Source organism: Sus scrofa, chromosome 8 (assembly GCF_000003025.6).
Source record: "Sus scrofa isolate TJ Tabasco breed Duroc chromosome 8, Sscrofa11.1, whole genome shotgun sequence".
NCBI classification, from domain to species: Eukaryota; Metazoa; Chordata; class Mammalia; order Artiodactyla; family Suidae; genus Sus; species Sus scrofa.
The window spans coordinates 103953639-103980503 of record NC_010450.4 but is presented as its reverse complement, the minus strand read 5'-3'; the positions used below and the strand labels follow the sequence as shown (position 1 = coordinate 103980503).

The 26865-nt window shown below is 37.2% G+C and overlaps 1 protein-coding gene across 1 annotated transcript; it reads right to left on the bottom strand.

Annotated features, from left to right (window-relative positions):
* Positions 1-26560, bottom strand: LOC102159443 (rho GTPase-activating protein 20). The gene is made up of 13 exons (XM_021100547.1): positions 26445-26560; positions 25325-25492; positions 21281-21430; positions 18760-18801; positions 18094-18178; positions 14971-15048; positions 12725-12791; positions 10050-10226; positions 7240-7415; positions 5695-5856; positions 2857-2966; positions 2141-2324; positions 1-637 (listed from the first exon to the last, which is right to left on the bottom strand). The coding sequence occupies exons 1-13, from the start codon at positions 26558-26560 to the stop codon at positions 491-493; spliced, it is 1662 nt and encodes a 553-aa protein (XP_020956206.1). The 3' UTR covers positions 1-490.

The window sequence follows — 26865 nt, the reverse complement described above, 5'->3', positions numbered from 1 at the left end:
CTGAATCTGTGCTGGAATAATCGGCCAAAGTTAACGCAGCTGGTAAACAGCACAGGAGTTTTTGGTCTGGAAAGGTTGTTTGACATTAAATTGTGTCCTTTTTCTCTCAGCGATGCCTATTTCAAAGGCATTGGTAACCCATGGTGCCTCAGGGACTACTGAGCAGAAAAAGGAGGGAGAGAGGAATATCCAGGCAGTACTCTGAGTCCCTCACTCAAGTTTCAACCAGAGCACATCCAATATATATGAGTCCCATTTAAAGTTTTTAAAAAAAATTCCAAAATGCTGTATACCACGATGTCTCCTAATGCTGTACTAACAGCACTTGAAGTCATACCCAAGACTGTGTGTTTGATCTCACAGCAGTATGAAAGCTCCCCTGACCTGGAGCACATGGAACTTATTGCCCTTGGGATGTGCTTTAGACTCCAAAACAGCACTAAAGATGTCCCATGAACCTTGGCAGCCTTGCCCTCCTCAACAAAGCCAATTAAATTATCATAGTACCTGCAGGGTTCTCACTGCTGTCAGTGATATCACTGTTATCACAGCTCATTGAGCTCTCTCCCAAGAGGGAAGTGATATCTTCGCCAAATATCTTGAGGCAGTTTTCAATGAGAAATTGTACAAAAGAAATCTGTAAAACAAAAGGGCAAAAAACCAGGGTATTCTTTTACATATAGCATAGTTATAATCATATTTCATATATGAATCTTGGATCTTACAAAATATGCAAAGGAATTCTGAGAAAAATTGAGATGATTTCAAAAAATTATATATACACATATATAATATGCATATATATAACATACATGTATATATAAACAACAGTTTTCTCTAAGAAATAACTGATATTTCCAAGAGTACTTTGGGCATAGATTTTAAAATTCTTTTAATCAGTGGGCTAAAGTTATAATTTGTGGCCTAGTTTAATAGCTGACATTTTTGTAATGATGGTTACATCTTTAAGACAATTTTCAAGTAACCTCTATAGGATGTTTGGGGCGATGGTGTATATTCTCTTATTAAATTTTATTTTTATTATAATTTTCCAGTTTTATTGAGATATAATTCACATATATCATCTTATTAAAATTGATAAAGCATCTAATAGACAAAAACTTGTGAAATTTTCTTAAGAATTACCTGAAATTTGGGAAACAAAGAGTTTCTGTGGTTTTTTTGTGAAGAAAGCAAACAGCTAGAGAGAAAACATGTCTCTTGGTGTAACTGCATTGCCTTGTCTCATGCTTGCCATCTGAGTAAGCTTGGGGAAGGGCTATGATCTTATTAGGCATGTTGTGGCTCAATTATGATGTTCTGAAATCTTTGCCTAGTTTCCTCATCCTGTACTGGAGGTGAAATAGTAGCCAAGTATTTTTCTGAATGAGCCACAACTGGCAGCAGAAGGCCAGTGTGTATGGAGCCATGGGTGCTCAATATTGCCCAAGCCACCTAAGATGTTCCAGCAGTGAGGAGCTGGGTGTTGTCATCATCGTGTAATGATGAAATCATGGCTTGAAAACTTTGCCCAAGTTTACACATCCCTCCTTTAGTGATTAGGCTAAGAGTTGAACCTTGGCTATCAGACTCTAAAGCCCAGGTTCTTTTCAGTCATCTCATCTGACTCTATTGTTTAGACTCCTGGATGGGAAAGGAGAAGTGATTCAACTGCTCCCAATTAGCAGCTTGACAACCTACCTTCCCAGACCCCACCAGAGTAGGATGAATGACTGTCACTCCAGAGGAGTATAATTAAAATGTGTACTTTAAAAAGTTGGTCCAGAGTTCCTGTCGTGGCTCTGCGGTTAGTGAACTCAACTAGCATCCATGAGGATGTGGGTTCAATCCCTGGCCTTGCTCAGTGGGTTACGGATCTGGCATCGCTGTGAGCTGTGGTGTAGGTTGTAGACATGGCTTGGATCCCATGTTGCTGTGTCCCTGGCATAGGCTGGCAGCTACAACTCTGATTGGACCTCTAGCCTAGGAACTTCCATATGCCATTGGGTGCGGCCCTAAGAAGACCAAAAAATTAAAATTTAAAAAAATAAAAAGCTAGCCCATCAGAGTTAACACTGCAGACTTTATGTTCAAGTGGGGATTCTGCCCTGAAGGGCATAAAAGTGAAAGATCTCATTACCTTGTTTGTGAAATTGTTTTCTGAGATGCCGGAATTAGGTGGACAAAAAATACTTGGGGCTATACACACTGATAAATTATAAGCCGTCATCTGATTGGATGAGGAATGTTGCTCAATGTTGCTTAACACTCCAAAAAGGTATCGTAAGAGAACAACATTGGCTCTTGGCAGCTGGTCTAAAAGCCTAAAGACAGAAAAACACACTTCTAAATAAAGCAAGTCATTTTGCTTAGGAAGTGGAAATACAGAGAGAGAGAACAGAGTACTCATTTATATACTATGTACACAAACCATTCTTGAAGAGTTTCAGGCATGAATGCATATAAAACTGTTTCATTGAATTCAGTTCCTGAACCAGATAAGAACTTCTCTGGTTAGTTAGGTGTTTGACAAAGATCATACCACTGGCAGATTGGTCCTCTAGCATCTCTTAGACCATTGGATTTCAGCTTCAGTAGTTTCATGTATTTAGAAGGTGTAAAATGGTTGAGGATTCCACATTAATACGATCAGGAGAAAAACAAGAATTCAGTATCAGCAGTAAGGCATGCATCTGTTTTTAAAGTGGCCTCCATGGAGTATGATCAAAAGAAACCTTTGACATTGGTCATTATTTTAGTGGACAAAGCTATAAACTATAAACTCATATTTTCCTAAGAGTATATTGGTTGTATTTTTGAGATGTGACCAGAGTCAAGTAATTATTGCATCATTACCTCTTGGTCGCAGTTATTTTCTCCTCCTCATTTCCTTGATCAATAACACCAAGCCATTTATCGTAGAGACTGGCTGAGAATATACTTCCTTGGATATTTCGAAGAAAATCCTTATATAGATAAAAAAATATGAATGTATATTATTCTTATAATAAATATATTGGAGAAGTTTCAGAGAAAAAATTTGGTTGAAGAATTCAGTTCAGTCCCCACTTGCATCACAATTACCCAAACAGTGACCCATGTAGAACTTGGCTCTGACTCTGCACAGCCTTGCACATCTAGAAGTAGGTGCTTGGATTGTCTCCAACTATAATTTGAAGCATAAAAGTAGAATCTAGACTGTAGTAAGAATGAAGCTAAGGCCTCTTTATCATCTGGGACTTACTCTTTGTGTGCATTATAGCACACTAGTACAAACTGACATGGTCTCGTGATAACTCATCCTAAATCCTCTTAGCTTTTTGAAAAGAAATGTCCATACCCATTTTGCTAATTTATTTTAGATACAGTGTTTGCTCTTAATTCAAGCAAGAAAAGTTCTGAAACAAAACAAACATTCCCCAGCCCCCTCTTGCATACATATTAAGAGAGAACTGGGCTTTCTGACTTGGGGTTCATATGCTCCTTGGGAAAAAAACTACTCTCATGAGAGCTTCAGTCTTCCTTTGTTTAACTGAATAAAAGTTCAGTTCTACAGACTTTTGAGCAGCAGGCAGAAATATATCAAAATCTCCAATGAGTAACTACATGTTACCTGTTACAACTGCTTCAATGGAACATATCCTTCCAGGAAAGGAAATTTAAAATTTAGATGTATCACAGCTTCAGGCCTCTGAGTATCAGGGCTAAGTATAAGCATCCTAAGTGGAGGCCTGTAAGGTTCATCACTTTAGAGGGCTGATGAACAAGTCTTAATGTCATAGAATTAGGCCTATTAAAATTTATGAAGTGGTAATGTTTTGTGCAAGACTGAGGGAAAATTATTACATCACCTTGCTAGTTTCACAGGTACACCTTGCTTCCACTGGTCTTATTATATAGCCTGACATGTCTTAATAGTAGTTTGTTTAGGAAATGCCTCTAGGCAACTTTCATGATTTTAATCCAGTAAGTGTTCACTTGTTTCAGTACTCATTTGAGCTGCTATTTGTGCCAGGTGTTCTTTTGAGTATTGGAGATGGAACAGTGAAGACATGGACAAAGTCTCAGTCCTCTCATACCCTTACTATGTTGCTGCTATACATTACCCACTTATGGTCATTAGGATTTTTCACGGTGTTTCCTAGGGAGTGGCCCCAATATATTTGGAGGGAGGAAGCACTCTAGCTTTGGCTAGTCCTGAGAGTCTGGGAGGGTGCAGCAAGGCCTTTGATATGTGCACCAAACTGCATGCACTTGCACCAGCTGTCTCCTCTCTTTCCTGGACTCTGTGCAGTTGCATTGATGAGGTTGAATGTGGTTAAACCAGAACATGACCCCCACAGAATATACTAAGGGTATTTGCTGTTAGGCCTCTTTTTATAGATATCTTAATGGCAGACTCAGTGTGATACTGATGATATATTCATTTCTGGTGTGGACCAACTCTCTGGTTAGTTTGACACATGATATTATCAAGGCCTAGGTTGCAAAGTCTGATACCCCACCAAAACCAGTCAACTTTAGGAAGAGAAAACTTTAGGAACGTCTAAGAACTGTACCTATGAGTAGCCACTCTCTTTCTAGTCTGTGCTTATAACATAGATTTAGGCAAAAACTTACTAACTCTTGGTAGAAAATCAAATGTGTGCACCTTACAAAGGGCAGCACTCATCTCGCTATTTGCATACAGGGGTCAACTCTAAGTCATTTCTGAACTGTTGCTATTTATCATACAATCAAGTATGATTGAACGTTAATATGGGACAAGGAAAGATCAAATGTAACTGAGTTTTTAAGATAATTTTAATAACCCATTTGCAGTTATTACTACACTAACATATTTTTGTTCAGAGCTGCTAATAAGTACCAGGATGGATTAATTTATTTTCTGTTCTATTATTCCCCTTGTAGAAATGTAACTAGATACTTGTGATTTAGCTGTATCATTTCAAAATCAAACTATTTTTTGTATAAGTCTACTGAATTTCCAGAATTCAAACTAATTTAAACTGCTGCACCCACTTTAAAAGTCAAATTTATAAAAGAGGCAGGAGGTGGGAGCTGGTTATTACCATGTAACTATAACCATGGCAATGGGTCAAACATAACAAATATTAACAAAGGATGCCAAAGGTGATAAAAAGAGGTGAAAGGAGGCACAAATGGTGGAGTCACTCCTACACTAATTTTAAAGTAAAAGGAAGGAAGGATGATGAAGTGATCAGAGATTTTGGTGGTCTCACTGAGCATTTTTTGATTCATCATAAAGCAAATGTTTACTTACTATTGTGAAATACTATAACTATTTCCAAAAGCATAATATGAATTTTCTTTTGGAAACTTTGCCTTCATTAGGAAGGTGGTGAGGAAATCATTAAAAGCAGGAAGCTTGTTTTGGTGAAAACAAAACAAAAAACTCTGTATGTATGTGTTTTGAAATGTATAATTATTCTTTTGCAGTGAATGTTCAGAAGTGAAGATGGGGAGAGTGTTGTATGATGAAAAAGTAAAGTATATCTAACATATAGGGCTTTTAACACCCAAAGTGGCTCCTTTAAATTTTGACTTTTTTCAGTTTTTCAGATCCTTTAACTTTATGACTATTATGGTTCTTGAGTAATCATGATGAAGGACCAGAGGATCATATAGTTTCAGAGTTACTCCATGTGTGGATAATGCTAGAACTTTCTCTACCTTTAAGACAGATGCTACCACAAGAACAGATTCATCATCCAAGTTCACTTTATCTCCAGAGTTTAGTTTCTCCTTTAGGGCTCTGCATTCTTTTATACTGGCTGATTTTCTGAAGATGCCTTCTGTGAGTGGCCCTTTTTGATTGATAAAGGAAAGCATATCCTATAGGGAAGAAAAGAAAAGGACATGGCATTTCATATCTACAAGCCCAGAGCACATCTTGCCCCCTTTTTGATAGAGCTAGGGTGGGTGAGGATACAGGACTAGAATTAGAAAGGCTGAAGTCAATTTGTATTTTTTTTTCAGTGTCTCTAAATATATTTTCAACCCAACAATCCACTTTATATTCATACACTGAAACATTTTAAAAACTTACTTAATCACATTTTTCCTTTTAAGTGAATTTTCACTGTTATCTGTTTTGAGGACTTTGTAGAATCATCCTCTCCTCCTTCACTGTTCCTTTCTCATTATTCCCTAATATAGATGCTCTTGTCCAAATATGGAATTCTTTTTGCTATACTCATTTCCCATTTGTTTATTCCTCTTTCAGTGAGAGTATACCCCATTCCAACTTCTTGTATTTCCTCCTCTCTTAAACTCAGGCTCCAAACCCCTCTCCTTCTCTGATCACATTCCCTTCTCATCAGTTTTTCATTTCCTTTTGCTGTGTCTTCATGTCCTCTGTGTACAGGGTAGAGAGATAACAGGTATTGGAGTCAGGTAATCCAAGGTATCTGGTATCTCTTAGGCTACTTATCTGCTGTGTGACCTTGGGCACAGCCATACTTTACTGAGGCTTTTTTGTTTTTCAAGATTGAAGTGGGGATGATGATAATTATAGCTACTTGCTAAATTTGTTGTGAAAGATGCAAGGCTTGGGGTAGTAGCTAGTATGTAACTAGTATGATAATTCCTTCATATCTAACATAAAATTCCCTGTATCTATTATAGTGTTTGGAGAGACAGTGGACAGTGAATAAATGTTAATGCTGATAATTCAGTACCCTGATTTGAGATAACACAGGCCAAACTGTGAATTTCATTTGACACATTCCATCAGGATTAAACCTTTCATATTTGCCACAGGATGAGTCTTTACGCTTAAGCACTTGAATTACAAATTGAATCCATGTGGAGGTATTTAGAGTAGACTCAGCTGAAGGAGACCTGAGATTAGTATGGAGGTTTAAGGAAAGAGAGATAGGAGAGAATATGAAGAGGAAGTGGAGTCTCAGAGATTCATATGCACAGAGCCCATTTAATTGATCTGAGCAGGTTCATGTAGGTCTTTGCTAAAACCACTGCAATGGATAAGAGTATCTTTTTCTGTTGTATTTGCCTTATGACTCTACAGTATCTAAATCAGATTTTATTGTTTGAAGTAATATTAACAAGAATTTTCAGTGAAAGCCAGGGGCTATCTAATGACTTCTACATTTGGGATAGATTTTTAGATGAACACTTGCCCTCTCAGAGCTCCCCTCCTTAAAAAGACTACAGAAGACCAAAAAAAAAAAAAAAAAAAAAAAAAAAAAGAGCTACCAGAATTGGGGTGGGCAGGTTGTCATCATCGCAGATATCAGAGAGGGAAACTCCAAAGAGCTCTCTTGGCTTTGCAGGTGGTGGAGCTGGGCATTGCTTATCCTGGCGAGTGCTGGACCTCCGCCAAAAGGCCCAGTTTTTGACAAGATTCCTCTTAATTGTTTTCTGGTCTGAATCTAAGGAAGAAAGACACTATTACTAGTAGTAGTTTCATTTACCCGTATTTCCACCATTTCCACTTTACAGCATGTTCATTGCAATGGCTGGAAGAGAGAGAAACTGAGTCATTTGTTGGGTAGAATTTTCTTCACTCTGAAAGTGGTTAATTGCATCCTGGGATGTTAATGTATTCTTCTTCCCCACATCCTGCAAACTGGTAGTTAAACCTAGAGGCTTAATCAGACTTGAGGTTGGTTATTCCAGTGACATTACTTCCCAGACATTGCTGTCTGCTGCCTATGTACTGTGTTATGAGGCATTTAACCTATAGTTATACAAATTTCCTGATTATCAATTATTATCAGGGGATTCAGGTATCGGATCTCATTTTAAAAGCTAAAGCAATTTGTTATTTAAATCAAGCAGAGTTTGGTAATCATTCTCCCTTTATAATAAGTTTCCTCCCATTCTTAGATTTCCTGTTTGGCTTTCTGAGTACCCAACCATGGTCAACATTCTTCCATTAAAAACATCTGGCTTTCATGACACAACCTATCTGACCTCATTTCTCAGCCATCCTCTTGGCCCTCTCCTCTGGGAGGCCACAACCCTCAGGTGGCTCCATGGATGCTTTCTGCAGTCAGGGTCCTTGGGAAGTAGTCATTAAATGCTGGCTGTATGGTAAGAAGCCAGGTGGCCGTGTTCCTGTAACACCCTACCTAGCCACCCAAAGTTGACTTTTAATACCCCAGCAGCCCCCGTCAAAGGAATGCTAATGAAAGGCTTTTCAAGGAAAAGTGCTCAGCAGTGAAGAACTGAGTTAGAAGTTTCTACTGCTCATCTATAAGTATTTTCCTGATATCTGCTTAAATAACCTGCTTAACATTTCCTTAAATAACCTGCTAAAAAAGTCAGCAGAGCAGTTTGTAGAAACAAACAAACAAAAAACAGATGAGCAGCATTTTACCAAATATCCTTAAATACCCATCCACTTGACTTTTCTTAGATGTGGTGAGTGTATCATCATGTCCACTCACATAGATGAAACACTCATTGTGCTGGATGAGAGAATCAGAAGGCTCTTGCTTCTGCCACTTAGTTGGGTAAGTTACTCAAAACTCTTTGAGGTTTGGTTTGCTCAAATTTAACATAAATGATGCTGCCTACACCTCACTGGACTTAATAATACAGTGTACCACTCAGCACAAGACATGGCTCATAGCAGCCTTGATAGAAGTAACTTTCCTCATTCTGAGGGCTTATGGCAGCCGAGACACCAGTCTCCTCCCTTTAAAGCAGACCCCACCCTCATTCTCCATTTGATTTTACAGTCTCCAGAAGGTATGCAGTCAGAAAGGAATGCTACCACTCTACCTAGCTAAGGCTCTTCCTGCCCTGACATTCACACCTCCATCATTTTAAAAGGAGAGAAGGAAGAGAGCAAGTACCTTTTTAAGTCCAGGAGGAGATTCCTCTGTATTAACATGTACAAATATTTGTTTAAGATATATGTTTATCTTCCTGATTTTCCCACTCTTAACCTGGTTTTATTATTTCTAAAACTATCCAAATATATTCTATTATTCAGCTTTAATATGAAAAATGCTCTTAAGAAGAGTGCTCCACCCCTTGTTACAAAGCTGGATACACTATGAGCAGAGACAGAAAGCAAAGAAGACATTGAGTCCTGTACTTTCCAAAGATATTTTCAGGCTTAGCTGGACCTTCAAGTAATGTGCATTTTTTGGTACTAGAGCTCATGTTACCTCTGTGACCAATAAAAATATATGTTATAGCCATGAGAAATAGAGAGACTAGTAAACAAGCTAACTTTACAACCTCACCTTTTTAAAATAGTCCTGGCAAGATTTTAGGTTAGTGTTTCCTCATGTTCAAAATTTTTGAAATTTTGTACTTAGAGAATAAAAATCATAATAATAAAAAGATTAAGTAGAAGTTCTGTTCTGGCCCATATACTTCCCAAATTAATAACACATTTTTCCTCAGGGAAAGAAATAGCAATGGGACAATATTAGAATGGTAGAGGAAAAAATTGCAAGACGGAAGATTAAAACAAACAAACAAAACCCAACCCAACCCATAAACATTCAGTCTAGTTTCAGTCATGCCCTGAGTCTGAAGCAGGCATGGAAAGTGAGCTTGCTGTGGAGGTAGAATTGTGAAGTTAGTTCAGCCTAAGCCCAGAACAGATTCTAATTCAGTTCTAAAACTCTACTCCAGTGGAGTTTTCTTGCGTTTCAAGTGTTATCTAAGCCATACAATCATCTAACCACCTCCTGTGAGGGCCTGAGATGCTGGACAAAACCTTGGGATGGGGAAGATGTGTTCCCAGACTGTAAAAAGCCCGTGTTCTAATGAGACACACAGATGTGGACACACATAATTATATGTGGGAAGTGCTCGGGACTACACAGAAGGGAGCTGTCTGCTTAGAGGAATTAAAGAGAAAAAACTAAACCTTCCTAGAATTGAGTCGGGTCTTTCTTTGAGCTTGATTCTGAGTGGGTATTGGATACCTGCCTATACTGCCTCCCCACCAGACATGGAGAATTGGCTCTATGTATGAGTTTGCTTTCAGGAATAGAGACATGAGCCAAAAGAGGACACTTGGAGAAAGGGATAGGGCTCACCTCTCTCCTGCTGGTTCCTGGGCTTCAGAATAAACTGGCCTTGATTCTCTGGGGACCCCTGCTCCAGGAGAAAGCCCTCTTGGAAGGCTGAAGGAGAGGTGGAGTCCTCTGGTCCCTGTGGCATGAGCACGCTAGCTGGAAGATGGTTCATTTTAATTCCGTAGGGATGTTCATGTCCTGTATGGAGAAAAATTAAATATAGATTCAGGCTAATGGTGATGAGTGCAATCAAACCTACCTTACTGTGAGAAAGTACACCACAGTAGTGTGGCTGCCATTTTTCTGGGGCTTCTGGATAAGGAAGGCTGTGACTCCTGAGTGAGCATGATGTACATTCTCATGGGGGAAGCCCTGCAAAAAGCAGGTGCCCAAGCAAGAGTTTAAAAAGTAAAGGGAGGAATTCCCATTGTAGCTCAGTAGGTTAAGAACCTGACATAGTGTCTGTGAGGATGCGGGTTTGATCCCTGGCCTCACTCAGTGGGTTAAGGATCGATCTGGCTTTGCCACAAGCTGTGGCGTAGGTTGGTAGCTGCAGCTCCAATTTGACCCCTAGCCTGGAAACTTCCATATGCCACAGGTGCTGTCATAAAAAGAAAAAAAAAGTGAAGAGAAAATGTTTTTAGACATGTTATTAATTCAGGACATATAGATCTGTCGGTATATTTATTGCACAACATTCACTTCATTGTGATTCCATCTGAGAACATTGAAGGCCCTTCTAATGTTTGCCTTGCTACTCACTCGATCTCTATATTAGGCAAATTATGTGCCTTACATTCCTCCTTTTAAACACTTACCCCACACACAGACTCAGAAGGATCAAAGTAAATAATAAATATTTTTTAAATAATTGACTATATTTGTTAAGAACTGCTATGATCACTATTCTCTCACCCTTCAGTTTAATAAACAGATTGTTCTTTTCCTTTTGTCAGTTCAATAGCCAGGGCTATTCAAGAGTAGTGGGGATGATTTGCTTTTACGTTTCCCTTCCATTGCTGCCCTCCCTCCAAGGGGGTCCTGCCAGGCAGTGATCAGAGGCAAGGCTGCACAGTGGTGGAAACTCAGAAGCAAAGTGCAAACAGTGTTTACAGGGTGGAAAACTATACCAGAAATCATTGGGAGTTGCCTGCCAAGTGATTTGTTTTGCACTTTCATGCTTCAAATTGCTTCCTCTCCATAGAATTCTCAAAGACCCTGTGCAGTGACATGGATTTAACTTTTTAAAAATACAGAGTTCCTTTTCTGATATATTATTGAGTGTAACTTCAGGAGCTCTTGATTTTGCTTTTCATTTGGCATAAATGCAATGTCACTGTTCTGTTTAGAACAAGAATCACAGAGACTTCCAGAGTCTCTTCAGAGACTTTTGAGGCAAAAGAAGCTTCCATGACAACAATAAAATACAACCAAATCACCAGGATAACCAGGAGCTAATCCACAGTTGAGAATTGAGAGCACATTAAAAAATGCATTGAGAATTATTGCTAAGGTATCATCATAAATGATAGGCTCTTAGGAATCCTTAGAGCCATCCAGCCATGGAGGATGAAGCTGTTCTAAACATAAATGTTGTTATCTACATTGTTTTATCTAAATTAATGCATTTTATTAAAATTAATATACTTAAGTAACTGATTTTTTTTTCACTTTACTGCTGACTGATTTTTACCAATATGTGAGCATTAAAAAAAAACAAACATGAAATTTTGTCCTCAGCTGTGTACTTGGTGACTCCATGTACTCTAAGACTGGGAATATATATTTCATAGAAGAACTCGATTGTCTAGATTTTCCAGATTACTTGAGAATGTTCTTCAGATTGCTCACAGGATTTTTAAACAGATTTAAAAAAATATAATACATGTAAGAGGGGATACTCTTAAGATTTCTAGTAGAAATCATTGTCACCTTTACTATATTGCAAGTTCTGCTATAGGTCCTGTCCTTTCCCTTATTTTAATCCCTGTTTTTCACTGACCACACTGAACAGATTTCCTGATCCAAAAATACCTACTATTATTTTTAGCTAACTTGCTCTGGTAACTATTTTAGGTGAGGTGTATAATCTCTTTATCAAAAACTTCAAAAGCATTGCTGAAAAACTCAGCAAACGACAGGTGGTTTAGTCAGTGAAGACTTGAAGAGTCTCAATGTGATTATCTCATTTTCTTTATGATGCTAAGAAAAGTTTTGGGCACAGAACAAGTGCTAAATAAATATTTGTACTTGGATTCAGAGGCATGACTGGATTTTAGAAGATTCTCATAAAATAGAGGATACGTGGTAGTTAGGAAATGGAAAAGAGGACTTCAAGACTGGAATATGAAAAATAATGTATGAGGAAGAGAGATTCCAACTTAGTTTCTTTCATACTCAAGTAAATGAGTAAGGAAATAAAGTTTTTCAAGACAGCTGCTTATCAAGTAAAAAAGTAGGGAAAAAAATTTACATTTATCTCCCCAATTAGACCATTGCCTGCTGAATGAAGAGATATTATCAGTGACTGGGATAGAAGTGCTTGGAATTATTTAATAAATGTATGAATTAATATTAGATGAGATTTTCACTTTTAGAGGTATTTAAGCTTAAGGCTAAGTGACCATTACTTTGAGACTTTAGAATTAGAGTTTTGAACCCAATCAGTCCCATCTTCGGTTTTCCCTTACACTTACCAATGAGTGGGTATGAGGCCTCTTTCTTGCCAGAACTGACCCATAGCTGGTAATTTTTCTCGGAGCCCTTGGGAACAGAAAGAAGCATGTGTTACAGGAAATCTTTCATAGTAGATACTTCAAGAACACATTTCCTCAGTATATCTATATTTCCAAGAAGAACGAATTTGGACCAGTATAAATGTTCTTTGGTCCATAGGGGTGGTGACAAGTTTTGAGTTAACAATGCTGATTTCAGTAGCCTCTTTTCCCTCTTGCAGCCTCCAATGGAACATCTGAGATTCTTGTTCCTTTTGATAAAAGCTGGGGATCTGTGGAACCACAGTGTAGTCAGCCCCTCACTTTGTGGATGACTCATGGCATTAAAAAAAAAAAAAAAAATCACGGTAATGGCCCATCACTGTGGAGAAAGAGTTCAATCTCAAGTCTTGCTTTCTGCTATCTACAGATTCCTTGGAAAATGTTGGCTTTTGCCTTCAAATGTCCCTGCTCAGACAAGCATGTTGTCCAGAGAGCCATATACTCTGCCATGACTATTTCTGAGTAAATTAAACTTGAAAGGCATCATTAGCTCAGCAACCATGAGCAAAAGGAAACAAATGCCCAAGAGGCCTTATGGAATGGCAGAGTAAAGTCAGCCCACTGGCTTTGATGCAGACAAGTCCCACTCAAGGAGAAAATGGACAAGGACTCCAACCTAAAGATGCAGAAAACAGTTTCTCCCAGCAGAATCACTGCCTAGGAATATTAGAAATCCCATCTGAAACAAGTCAAAGACTTCTGAATTAGAGTCCTAAAGGAGAGAATAAAGCAAAACATGTTTCAAATAGAGTTAGGTACTGTGCTTTCCCTTGACTCCGGATTACAAATCATGGCCTTGCCGTGGAGAAGGCAGGGTCCCAGGTATGGAAGCAATCACATATACACAGGAAAATCCACTCAAAATTATATTGCAAATAAGAAGTAGGAGTAATAAAAATTTTTCTTGTAAGATAAAGATTGGAGATACTGTTTTGGAATCCTTTAAATCAAGCATACATGTATAGGCAAATAACCTTAATTCTTCATCAAAATATGTTTTTTCTTGTCCAGTGATATTGATAACTTTAAGTAAAGGAAAATTACAAAAATGAAATAAAATGAGCTCTATCAATAATAAACCTCCCCAACCATATCCCTAAAACTACTCAGATCTCTTCCAATATTTAATTCTTATTCAGGGAAAGTATATGTAAGTAAGAAATCAATGCAGAGGGGTGCTTTAACTCAGTACATATAAATTCAATTTTATTTAAAATGTATTATTAAATTTCATTTGTTCAGAAATCATTGATTTCTTATACCAAATTCTGGCTGTCCTGAGTTTTTAAGGGGTATTTTTATGCCATTGAGTCAGACAAAACCTAAATATAAATATTGTAATTATGTCATATCACAATAGCATGACATTTTCACATTTACAGAGAATTTGTATAAGGAGCATTGCTTTACAAGTGCTCCCTTCAATTCTGTTCGTCTGAATGTTACTCTCTTCCTACCTATGCACTCCCATCCTCAAATATGACCATCTCTTTCACCAAAAAATTTGCAACAAGCCACAACTGTCCTATCAAAACATATTAGAACCGACACTTGAAAGCAAAACAAGATGAAAGTGATGTATACACAAATGCCCCCAGATCCAGGGCCTTATTCAGAACTTGCCATCTTTACTAATTTACAGAAGGCATTAGCCATCTCATTCTCAGAACCTGCATCAAGGGGATGTAGCTTCTAGCCAGATGGTGTTTATGTCAAAATTTACAACAAAGCATATCATTTAGGATTAATCACACTGAGATCGAGTCTTCAGGTGGCAATCAAGGGAAATGGGATGGAAGAGATCAGGAAAGAAGATACAGAAAGAACAGTCCAATAAAAGAGAAAATATTTAGAATCTTATATTTTATCTATGTATATAATATATATAATAAAAATGCATGTTGTTATTAGTGCCCTAAAATTATAGCCTAATTTCATCATGCTATGGCTTTCAATTCACATAAAATTTAAAATGGGAATACAAAAATAACATTCATGTATAGATTAGTAGTATAGCTTTGCTGCCTTAACTTCTAAATTTAGGCGGACAAATATGATTTATATATCTGTAAAAATCAGCTGTATTGTCATGGGAAGTATGTTACAGACACACGAATCTCAAAAATCAGTTTATTTTTAACAAAAATAACTTGCAGATAACTTACAGTTATTCCTAGCTTTAGGAGTGACATGTTGATAACATCATTCACTGTGTCTGAATTTGTTACTGTTATAGTTACAGACTGTAAAAAAAAAAATGAAAAAAATGGCTGTAAGTTATAAAAAAATTTAAAGCACATAATTATTGTCAAATTATTATCCATATTCTAAAGTCAAAGCTTGTATTTGGATAATGACAAAGTAAAGCAGAGGTAGAGCACAAACCTCTGATTATAATTTATTTTCATTCCTTTATGTAACATGAAGTTAGTAGAAGGCATTTTAGTAAAACATATTTTTCTTAGAGGATTTGTGGCACACAAAATATAACAACTTAAGCAAGAAAGAGAATGACTGAGAATTCTGAGAGGACACGTGCTAGTCCTCAGCACCTTTAGGCTGTTTCCATATGGAGGAGGGATAGTTTAAAAAGGAGGGCTGGACCGTCTTCTCTCTTCCCGAGTTGCATTTTTATAGTATGGCTTTATTTCACTGCATTGTGTATTCAGTTTCAGAAACATTAGATTAAGAACTGACTATAAAAGACATTTAAAAAAAGGAAAGAAGAGCAAAAAAGAAAAATATTTGAAGTAGTAAGGAGTAAACTTTCCCAAACTTGGCGATAAACATAAATTTACATATTCAAGAAGTTCAGAAAATGCCGAACAGGTAGATTAAAAGAAAACCACAATTCAGTACTTCATAGCCACATTGCTAAAACCCAAAAATTAAGAGAAAATCTTGAAAGCAGCTGAAGAGAAATACCAAATCACCTAGAGGATTAGTGTTTAAATGAGCACAGAATACTCATCAGAAAATATTGAGACTAAAAGTGCAACATCTTTAAAGTACTGAAAAGAAAATTTTTATAAACAAAATTCTATCTCCAGCAAAAATATCCTTAAAGAATGAAGGCAAAATAAAGACATTTTAAGATAAAAGGAACTAAGAGAATCTGTTGGTACTAGATCTTTCCCTAATTTATCTGGTGTATATGATAATTTTTTTTGACATAAGGAGCATATTATGTTCAAAATAGTAATTTCAGTTATATATATATATATATTTCTTCCTGCATGTTGTCAGTTCTGTACAACAGATTAGTTCCAATAGATAGAGCTCTTTATCAACACCTTTTACTTTTCCATCTGAGAAAGTGTTACTTGATATATGAAGAACACAGAAAAAGGTGATCATTTCTCAAAAGTTTAGGTCAACCTCAAGATCTAGATGTTCAAATTATTAATCAAAAAGTTATCACAATTATGCTCATTGATGTAAATGAAAATATGTTCATGATAATTAGAATTCTCAGCATAGAAATTGAAAATGTTTAATAGAATTTTTTAAAATCTGAGAAACATCTGAAAGAAAAAATTTACTGGATGGGCTAAATTGCATAATGGAGATGACAAATGGTGGAGTCGGTGATTTTGAAAATAGATAATGGAAATTATCCAGTGTGAAGAAGAAAGAGGGAAAAATATTGAAAAAAAGTAACAAAGCCTGAGGGAACTGTGGATAGTATCAAAGGGTCTAGTATACATATTCCTGGAATCTGAGAAGGAAAGAAGTGCAAAAAAGAGGATGAAATGAAGTAGTACTAGAGGGAAACTTGGATCTTCAGGAATGAAGAGCATCAGAAATATTTATTTTGTGTGTATTATATATAAATGAAGTTGATTTTTTGTAATATCAAGGTGATTTTCCATGAAAAGTTCTGAATGTAACCCACTGCCATAAATCAAAGCAGCAGAGACAAGAGTGTGTTTGCTACAGGAGAACCTCTGGTCTCATCTCCCTCAAGAGGTCAAGTGGTACTCAGAAGCAGGTCAGAATATCTGCATGGCTTTTTCCATTGGCCAGAAAATAACCTGTCTTAAAACTATCTCTTTTTCTACCTTTAAATACTATTTTGTATGATCTAGACCTACTCTAGACTGTAGTGGAACAATGCATTATAAAAAATACTTCATGAGTTCCCGCTGTGGTGTGAAGTGATTGGCAGCATCTCTGCAGCGCCAGGATGCAGGTTTGCTCCCTAGCCTGGCACAGTGGGTTAAGGATGCAGCATTGCTGCAGCTGTGGCATAGGTCTCAACTGTGGCTCAGATCTGATCCCTGTCCTGAAAACTCCATATGCTGTAGGGTGGCCAAAAAAGAAAAAAAAAATTACCTCAAATATCTTGTTCATCACTGTAAATGTTTGGGCAGCTGCACTACACTCTCAGAAATCAAATTATATACAAACAACTGGGACTAATGGTGTGATTTTTCTCCCCACAGCATAAACAAAATGAAGTAGAAGTGTCATCCTTCTCAACTCAGTTCAATCCTGACATTCCTCAGAATGAAAGTCCTTTCAAAAGTCTTCTGCCTTTGACATAACTAAACGTAGTACCTTCCCTTGGGTGGATCTTGTACTTGATAGGGGACAACTGACAAGAATGGAACATGAATGGTCGATTAAAGTAAAACATCACTGTTGAATTTACTAAAGGTCATAGGCGTGTGGTGGTTATATGAGAGAGTGTCCTTATTCTTAGAACATACCTAAGAATTTAAGGCTAAATGGCCATGGTGTATGTATGAGCCTCAAAAATAGTTAGACACATATACCATAAGGAGAGAGACAAAGATAAAGAAAAGGCATATGGAGCAAAATGTTATTAAGTAGGTGAATCTAGGTAAAGAGTACATGAAAGTGTTCTTTGTACTATTTTTATTTTTGCCACTTTTCTGTCAGTTTGCAAATAAAAACATCAGAGTAAAGAAAAAACCAGTGGAAACAATCCAAACCACAATGTAAGTAAAAACAATTAGAGAAAAAAAATGTTTAATTCCAATAGGAAATACTTGCTTGTGAAAATCACTTTATTATAATGACCACTCTAATTGCTGTTAGAAGGATCCACAGAAATTTTATGGACGTTTAACAGGCAATATCCTTTACATTTTTGTAGGAAACTACATGCTCCCACATAGTACTTTCTAAATATCCCCCCTCCTCTCTTTCCCCTCTCCTTCTTTCTCCCTCCCACCCTCCCTATCTCTGTCTCTTTCTGTTTATCAGTTTCATTCTGCTAAGTCGAGAACTTGGAATTCAATTTCTGGTCTTAAAACACTTACACAAGCACAGTTCTTGATGTCCTCAGTGAAGATTTTGAGCGGAATGTTTTTGGGATGGTCCTTCTCTTTGGCTGGATTAATGTACCTAATCAAATTCAGTAATAACACAAAATAGAGTAGATAACTTAGCTTATTTTCAAATCAGTTTATGTTGCTAATATATTAAATATTCTTTGTTACGTTTAAAAAGCTTATAGATTCAGCAAAAATCAAATTAGGAGCTGGAATAAAATATGCAAAAAGATTTCAGGACATAACCCATAAAATAACAGGTTGCCTTTATCATGCGAGATTTGGGCAGAAGAGCCAGTCCTCAAAGCTTTCCTGCCTAGATTGGAGGTCCCAGCACCTTCCTGGGTTCAAGGAAGTAGCAGTTGCTTTGAGAGTAACTCAGTAGAGTAAGTAAACTGCACTTTGGAGATTTAAAATATGCTTTGAGAATAACGTTAGCTCCAATCGTTAGAATGGAGAGAAAGGGAAAACGAGAATGATAACCAAAACTTCCTCAGAAATAAGCATAACATGCATGTAAATGAGAGAACTTTATTTGCAGTAGCAGCCAGTGTATATCTAAACAAGAAGTTATTTGAAGACAGTCTTATAATTCCTACCAAGGATTTTTTTATCATGGATTAAAAAATTAAGATATGTATACTAACAAAATACCTTTGAAGGAAAGAGTTCCACTTTCCCTTTAGTTCTGAAGAACTGCAATATTTAAAAATAGAAAAAATTAAACTACATAAAATGCTTGCAATATCATATTGAGACTCGTACTAACATATTAAGTGTCATTCCAGATAAAAATATCAGCAGCCGGTTGTTACTAATGTGGATGCATGTGTAAGTTGGACCCTCCTTGTAATTGGGCTTTTGATGGGCTCTACTCTCTTACAAGGAGTATTGTAGTGATGGGAAGTAGATCTTAAAGTGAGAGAAGTTGGTTTGGAATCTAAACAATTAATGGTAACTGTATAATGCAAGCTGTGTAATCATGGGCAAGTCACTTAACCACTCTGAGCCTCAATTTTCAGAACTGAAAAAGGGATAACCATACCTCAGGGTGTTCTTGCCGCTGGAAGTACTGTTCAAATACAAAGAACATTATTATTCAAATTAAATAATACTTAGCAATGGCATTTGGATGGAACTATCTTTTCTCAGAAACAAGAGTATCTTCTTAGGAAAAAAAAAACAACTCTACAGTACTTTATTCATTTATGTGTATAGCATATGGCAGATTGTAATACATTAAATTACTTTCTAGAAAACTTACTCTGCATCACTGTCATTTTCTGATCAAGATCAATCTACCTATTGCTAAATTATTATAAATTAGTACTTTCTTGGCTAAAATTTCTGCAGCATTTAGTATCCAAAGCTGCAAATGTTTTAAGGCTTATTCATACATGAACTTATCACTTACTGACTTTTATTTATTGTGGTAAATTACACATAACATAAAATTGACTATTAGTGATCTTCAGTACATTAACAATATTGTGCAACCACACCATTATCTAGTTCTGGAATATTTTCATCATCTAAAAGCAAATCCTATGTCCATTAAGCAGTCACTCCCCATTTGCCCTATCCTCAGCCCTTACACCACATTTTGTTTATCCATTTATCAATTGATAAACATTTAGGTCGTGTCTACTTTTTTTTGACTATTATGGATAATGCCACTGTGAGCATTTGTATATTAATTTTTGTGTGGATATACACTTTCATTTGGGTATATACCACAAACTGGCATTACTGGTCATATGGTAATTCTGTTTTTAAACTTATTGAGAAACCACCAAATGTTCTACAGGGGCTGCCACATTTTATATTCCTACTATCAACACTGCTCCTGCCCCCTCCATCACCATTTCAGGACCTATTTCATCAGGAAATAGAATGCCCACCCAGCTCCCCAGCCTGCATGTGTGCATGGACATAGTTTCTAACTATTCATGGCAATCTGCAGAAGGGTAAAATAGCAAATAGCAAAAGCATTATGTGACAGGCATTGTTGTAAATGCCATATATATACTTACACAGCTTTTTAACCACTATAACATCTGTAAACTTGGCTTCCACATTTCCCCTCTCACTGGAAAAAAAGTTTTTTGGACACTCCCTCATCAGAAACTTTGTATATTCCCAATTGAAACTGCTTCCCTGCTTGCAACATGGAAAAGATGTTAAGCAATAGGAACTGATAATCTTTAGAGAAATAAGGTGTGGAAAGAAGACATGTAGCGAATGATACACGTTCTTCTTTCTTTCCCAAAAGCTTTAAAATTTTTTCTTAAGTGGACAGCTGCATTCTAGAATTAAGCAAATTAACAACTTGGCAACATTTTAGTTGTCTTTGTGATGGTTCACGAGATTTTGGTAGAAGTGAGCAAGGAGGAGAAGAAAGAAGAGTGTTGAGTGCCTGTGGTGAACATTTGACGTGCGTAACAAGAATGAGACTTGGGTTGTGCTTGTCCCAAATGGCAGAGATAAACGTTCCGTGACCCCTGATGAACTCAGGAGTGTCGACTCAGGATGCCCACATTCCCCATCCCCACTCCAGCCTAAGAGTGGGTTTTGGAAAACTGACCTGTACTCCATGGAATACCTTTTAGATTGTCACTCCTCTATAGACACCAAATAAGATAGATAATCACTACTAGCAATTCAGGCATCTAGTATTTGATGATACCTTAATTTTATTTGTGTAATTAAATCCTGTTTTTAAAACAATTTGGAAGTGTAAAGGCAATTTTTCAAACATAATTGGACTGTTTAATAGTACTTGCTCAAGGTAGACATTCCAGTGAATTAAAAATGCAGTTACTCCCTGGGGATTAGGGTCCAGGATGTTGCAGAGGTGCCCTAAAGACTTGCTCTCAGGATCCCTCTTCCACACACATGAATCTCACGAACACATGAAGATCCAGTGTCCCAAGTAGCTCATATACCCAATTTGAAAAACCACTGATCAAAACCAAAGGAAATTACTCCAATAGTTCCTACGGTTTGTTATCAATATGCATGCATTTGCACATAAAAACCTTTCGTGGGCAAAGTAGAAGGCATATAAGTGTCATTATGGGAGGTCAAAAAAATAAGTCACTGGCTTAATACACAGTCAGTAAAATATTTTCCTTTGTTAACTCATGTAAACACGGGACCAAGCTGTAGGCCTTACCTGAAGGTGGCCACAAAGTTCACCTTAGGCCAGCCCAGGACAAAGGACTTCTTGGCACCAGTGTTGTCTTCCCCAACTTTGTTTGTATTGTTGGCAGTCCACATGGTGCTCAGTGGTATTCTGTTTTTTATTGTAAAGTCCTTTTTATACCTGGAAAGAACCAGACAACATCTCTCTTAGTTTGTTTCTTAAATGTAATGGGAGCAGTTGCATTCAAGATAAGATGCTAGTTCTCACTGCTCCAGGGAAAAGTATTCCTCTAGCATGTCTGTCACTCTCTGTGTACAGTACAATGAGTGATTGGTAGACCTTTTCAAAGTGTGTGTTGAGCAGAGGCTGGTCCAGGAAGATCATGACAACGCTTGATGGCAGGAAATAGCCATTTTCTGGATGTTGAGTGTTGAGTACAGACCATACTTTATATTTTAGAACTTTTTTAAAGAGCCATTAACTCATTTATTATTCTTGTATTTGCTATTATTTATTATTACATATTATACATGTATTTTTATAATTATTGTAATTAATTATTCATGCATGTCTTGCTTACTTCAAAAATGTATCAAGGGAACGAATAAAGACACACCGTACATACTTTGTAAAAACAGTCACACAGTTTTTTTCTTAACAGAGAAGACAAAAAGAAAAAAATCTAGGGTTAGAGAGATTTAAAGTATATTTTTAACCTTAATTTTTTTTTTTTCTTTTTTGGCCACACCCATGGTATGTGGAAGTTCCCAGGCTAGGGACTGAATCTGAGCCACACCTGTGACTTAGGCCATAGATGAGCCAATGCCAGCCCTGAACCCACTGCACCAGGCCACGGAGATAGTGCTGGATCTTTAACCCACTGCACTATAGCAAGAACTCCTTAACCTTAATTTTTAAAAAGAATTTCTAGTATAGGTTATTTTAAATTTCCTTAAGATTCTGTTCATATCTTTTACTCTTAGATTCTAGCTAAAACTGAAAAACTGTTAGTGTACAGACTGAACCCAACTTGAAAATCAATCAATCAATCAATTAATCAGTTAATCTCAGACCAGTGGCCAGGATGTCACTGGTGGTGGACATACTTCCCATTTATCCCTGGGGAGTCAGAAAGTTAATACCCCAGTGAAATTTCTTTCTGACAGTTTCTGTCTATTCTCTTTTGACTTCTGACATGTAAACCACCATATCTCTTGGTTAATTCACAAATTTAATTCTCAGGTAGGCCTAGGATTTAAATGGTTTCAAGCCCTGTGAAGGCTGTCTGCAGAACTTGGGTACACCACTATGGCACGCCCTACTGTTCAGAACCACATGTAGAAACACTAAAGATAAAATGAGATCAAAGACACCTCGTGCAGAAATCCCTGTGACTCCATTGATTGATGGAAAAATTAAAGCTTCAGCTCTTCAATGTGATCTATAAAATGAAAATAATTCTGCAGGAAGCCCACCTGAAGGATAATCTAGATTCAAAGCTTAGGGTACTATGAATATAAATATGATGGAAACATCCCTTGTGATTCAAGGTGGATTTTTTCAACATTTAATTCCAACATTTTTACCCTCTATGTATTTGAATATTTTTATGAAATACAGTCAATTGTCAGATAAAATTATTTTTTCCAGATAGTAGCTCTAAAGGCATTTACCCTCAAGATAAAAAATATATGGCCAATGGGAAATGTAGCTACATATCTGTTGGATTTTACAGATTTTTTTTTTTTCTGATGTAGATATCTATGTGGACAGACACCCAAGGTACTGTGTGGAAACTTCCAAATACACTTACCTGGAAAAAATTCATTTCAGTAATTCTCTCCTTAGTGAAATAAAGTGTGGAGATTATTCACTCCCTTGAAACCAAACAAGGCGTTATCCAAAACCCAGAGCATGGTTTCCACTCTCCTATAACACTGGGCACTTCACCAAGCACTGTTCTAAATGTTTTATTAACATTATTTCATTCGTCAAACAACTTCACCAAGTAGTCTTCATTAGCCCCATTTTATAGATATACAGAGAGGTTACGTAAATTGCCAAAAGCAATAGAAACAAGGTTTGAACTCAGACAGCCTAACTCATGAGCCTATGCTTGTAACCACTTGGCATCCATGGGTGTCGACCTATAGTTCCTTGATGTGCCTTCCTCGTTTTTCTTAGCTTCAGCCTCATCTCTTCCCCTGGAGCCACCAGCCTCTCTGATGGGATTGTTCTTTTATTTGGGGAGTGAGAGGCTAAATCTCATGACATTATACCAACAGAGCTAGGTGCTAGTGTGGCAATGTTTAAAATGTATCACAGCAAAGCTTTATACTCCAGTGGATTCTCCTAGGGTCTCACCATGTTTCTTCACAATCAGTCATAACTCAATGAGATTTACTCAGTGAAATTAGAAAGAAGGAATCTAATGTAAACTGGCTCAAGGAGCAGAGGGGGGAGAAGGACTGCGGTTTCTGTTTCTACTCTGTATCCCTTACTGTGCATCTGTGATCATGAGGATACCCCTCTCTTTCCCTCTACCTCAGCCTTTATACTGGGGGGTTAGCCCCAGTGATCTGTGGCATTTTTAGGGTTCTAGGGAGATTTCCCCTATTCCAACACAGGGGTGTTCTCTTTTATGCTTGGGAGTTGGGATTGTGGTGTGTTCTATAAGTATCTGCCCTCTAACTGATGAGTTAATAGTAATCTTCATCTTTTGACCTAAATGCAATTTGTTTTTCATTGTCTCTGTGCTCTTTAATAACTAAATATGAGGATAGTGATGTCTAAAGATGGTATGAACTATGTACCCTCCCTTCCTATTTGTAAATTCTTCATAGGCCTCTGCTAGTATTAATATCTTAATATTTATAAAGCACATTCTACTCTAAAAGATAAAAGTAATAATTATATTTGAAAAATAACAAGAATTCTGATGAATATCAAAAGTGATATTGAAGGTTTACCTGAGTTTAATTCTTGAGAAGTTTCTAATGTATGCAGTATGAAAAAAAAATGGGAAAAAAAAATCTCAGAACCATTTCCACTGAATATTATCATCCCCTATAACTGGGATGGGATATTTCTTTGTGGAGAAGGAAACATTTAAACTCCCTTTATTATTACATAAAAGCTAAAATTTACTTATTCTGACCAAATACATAGGTAGCCATTCCATTTGTGTTGATTTCTGTAGCATCAGCTTAAAGATGAGTCAGTTTTCAACTGAAGTCTGAAGGTGAACTGAGGTAAATGGAACCTCAGTTCCCTCACCCTATCTTATTAATAGAAAAACTAGGCCAGAGTATTAATTTGAACAGATTGATTCAGGGCATAACACAATCCTCCATCTAAAGAGTGAGGCATGACAGGGAAGAAATACATTTGTTATCACAGGAGGCTATTTCATTTTAGTTGTTCTTTCTTTCTGGAAAAAAAAATTTTTTTCATATTAACAATGATCATGAATATACCTAAATGTTATGGGAATGATCTCGTAAGTAATTTTCTAAAAATTGTTGTGAAAACTTGTACCAGATGGCAGCACTCAGTGCTGCTGGTTATTGCTGTGGATGGAATTGTGTCTCCCCCTCCCAACCCATATCATACACTGAAGGCCTCACTGCTAACATGACTATATTTGGAGATAGAGCTTTTATGATGTCATTAAGGTTAAATGAGGTCATAAGGGGAAGATTCTCATGAGTAGGATTGGGGGACTCATAAGAGGAGGGGGAGTGATTTCCCTCTCTCTCCTCACCTGCACGCACTGAGGAAATGCCATGGAAGCACAATGAGAGGACAGCTGTAAGCCAGGAGGAGAGCTCTCATGAGAACCTCACCATGCTAGTACCTCACTGTGGATTTCCAGCCTTCAGAACTCTAAGGAAATAAATTTCTGTTCTTTAAGCTACCAAATCAGTGGTATTCTCTGTAATCTCCTCCTCTTATTTTTATCATGTGTCTGTAAGCCCCAGGCAAGAGAGACCCTGCCTGCCATATTTTCTTACAGTACAAGTTAGTGTACATGCAATTTTGTGATAACTGGGAGAGCATGTAGTGTATACATACTTGGTATTAGACATAAGCAATGAATCATTGAATAAGAAGAGGTGCCGCTTCTCCCTCCTGCAGCCTCTTTTGAGTTCTAAGAAGCTGTCGATCAGCAGGGTATGATTGGCTCCCTCAGATGACGTAGTACTTTCACTGTGGATGTTCACCTCAATGGAAGCGCTTCTCCTGAAAAACATCAAACACCACTGAACCAGCTAGTCACTGGTCAAATACACAATGGAATTTATGTTAAATGTCAAGGTTTCACTTCAGTGTCCAAAACGGTGCTTCACAGCCCAAATTCACGAGTGAGCAAGTTATAGAAAGAAATGAAGTCACTGAGGGAGTTGACGTGGACAAAGAACAGTTTCGGGGACAAAGCGCTGAGGCATAGTGACTCTTAGAGGCGAGGAAGAGGAGAAGGCAGCAAAGCTCATCACCAATTACTAGGAAGAGGAGAGCCAAGAGGCCAAAGGCAGAGACTTTTACAAGATGGTAAAAAAAAAAAAATTATGACCTAATATAGATAAAATTATATAGAGATTTGCCAACAGTGATTATAATTTGATTTCATGTTAACATCAAAATTTAGGTAACTAAGGATTGTAAAAAACTGACTTCAATCTTAAATCAGTATTCATATTTTGAGGAAAATTCTTAAAGATCAGCAAATAATACTGGAAATACCGAAAAGTACCTAAATACCGGGCAGTAATTAGCTTTGATTTAATTGAGCTATGACTAAGCTCTAACAGAACTCCCTGGCCGTAATAGATAAAACAAGTAAATTGAACAGAGCATAAAAACTGATAGAGAAGACATTTTCAGAGATCTACAGAAAATTCTCTCTGTGGAGCCAAGAAAGTGTCCTCCCCTCCTTCCCTACCCCCCAGAATGAAAAGCCTGCTCACTTGTGCTCAGCAGCACTGCATTTTATGAACATGAGTGGCTTTTCATGAAACCAGTACTGAAGTTAAAAATTAGTTCAGACATTTTAGAAGCAGGAAAACAAAACACCCCCTGTGACCACCAATCTGTTTTGATGATCAAAAACAGTATATTAAAAGACTACCTTATGCGGTGAAACCTTCAATGATCACCTAAAGGCTCAAAGCGCTTTTTGATTGATGGGAACAACCTTTTTTTCGCCAGTTCTTGGCACTGAAAACCGAGTATGTCTACAGCACTTGGCAGAGTACTGTGAACAAATCCTTGAAGCTTGAGGATCCTGCAGTAGTCAAGGCCACTGGCCATTATGATGTCAGCATTCTGAGGTTCATGTCAGAACTGACAAACTGACATACTTGTTTCCCTGACTTTGTCTCCCTCTTTTGATTTTTTTCAAATTAATATTCGAAATAACTATATTTGTGTAAAGGTTTTTGTGTCAACCTAGGTATCCATTTCTCTGGGCTAAATGCCCAGGAGTGCAAATTTCAGGTTGTATGATAGTTATCTTCTGTTTTTAAAGAAAGTGTCAAATTATTTTCCAGAGTGGCTATACTCTTTCAACATTCTCACCAGTACTATAAGAGTGATTTAGTTTCTTCATGTCCATA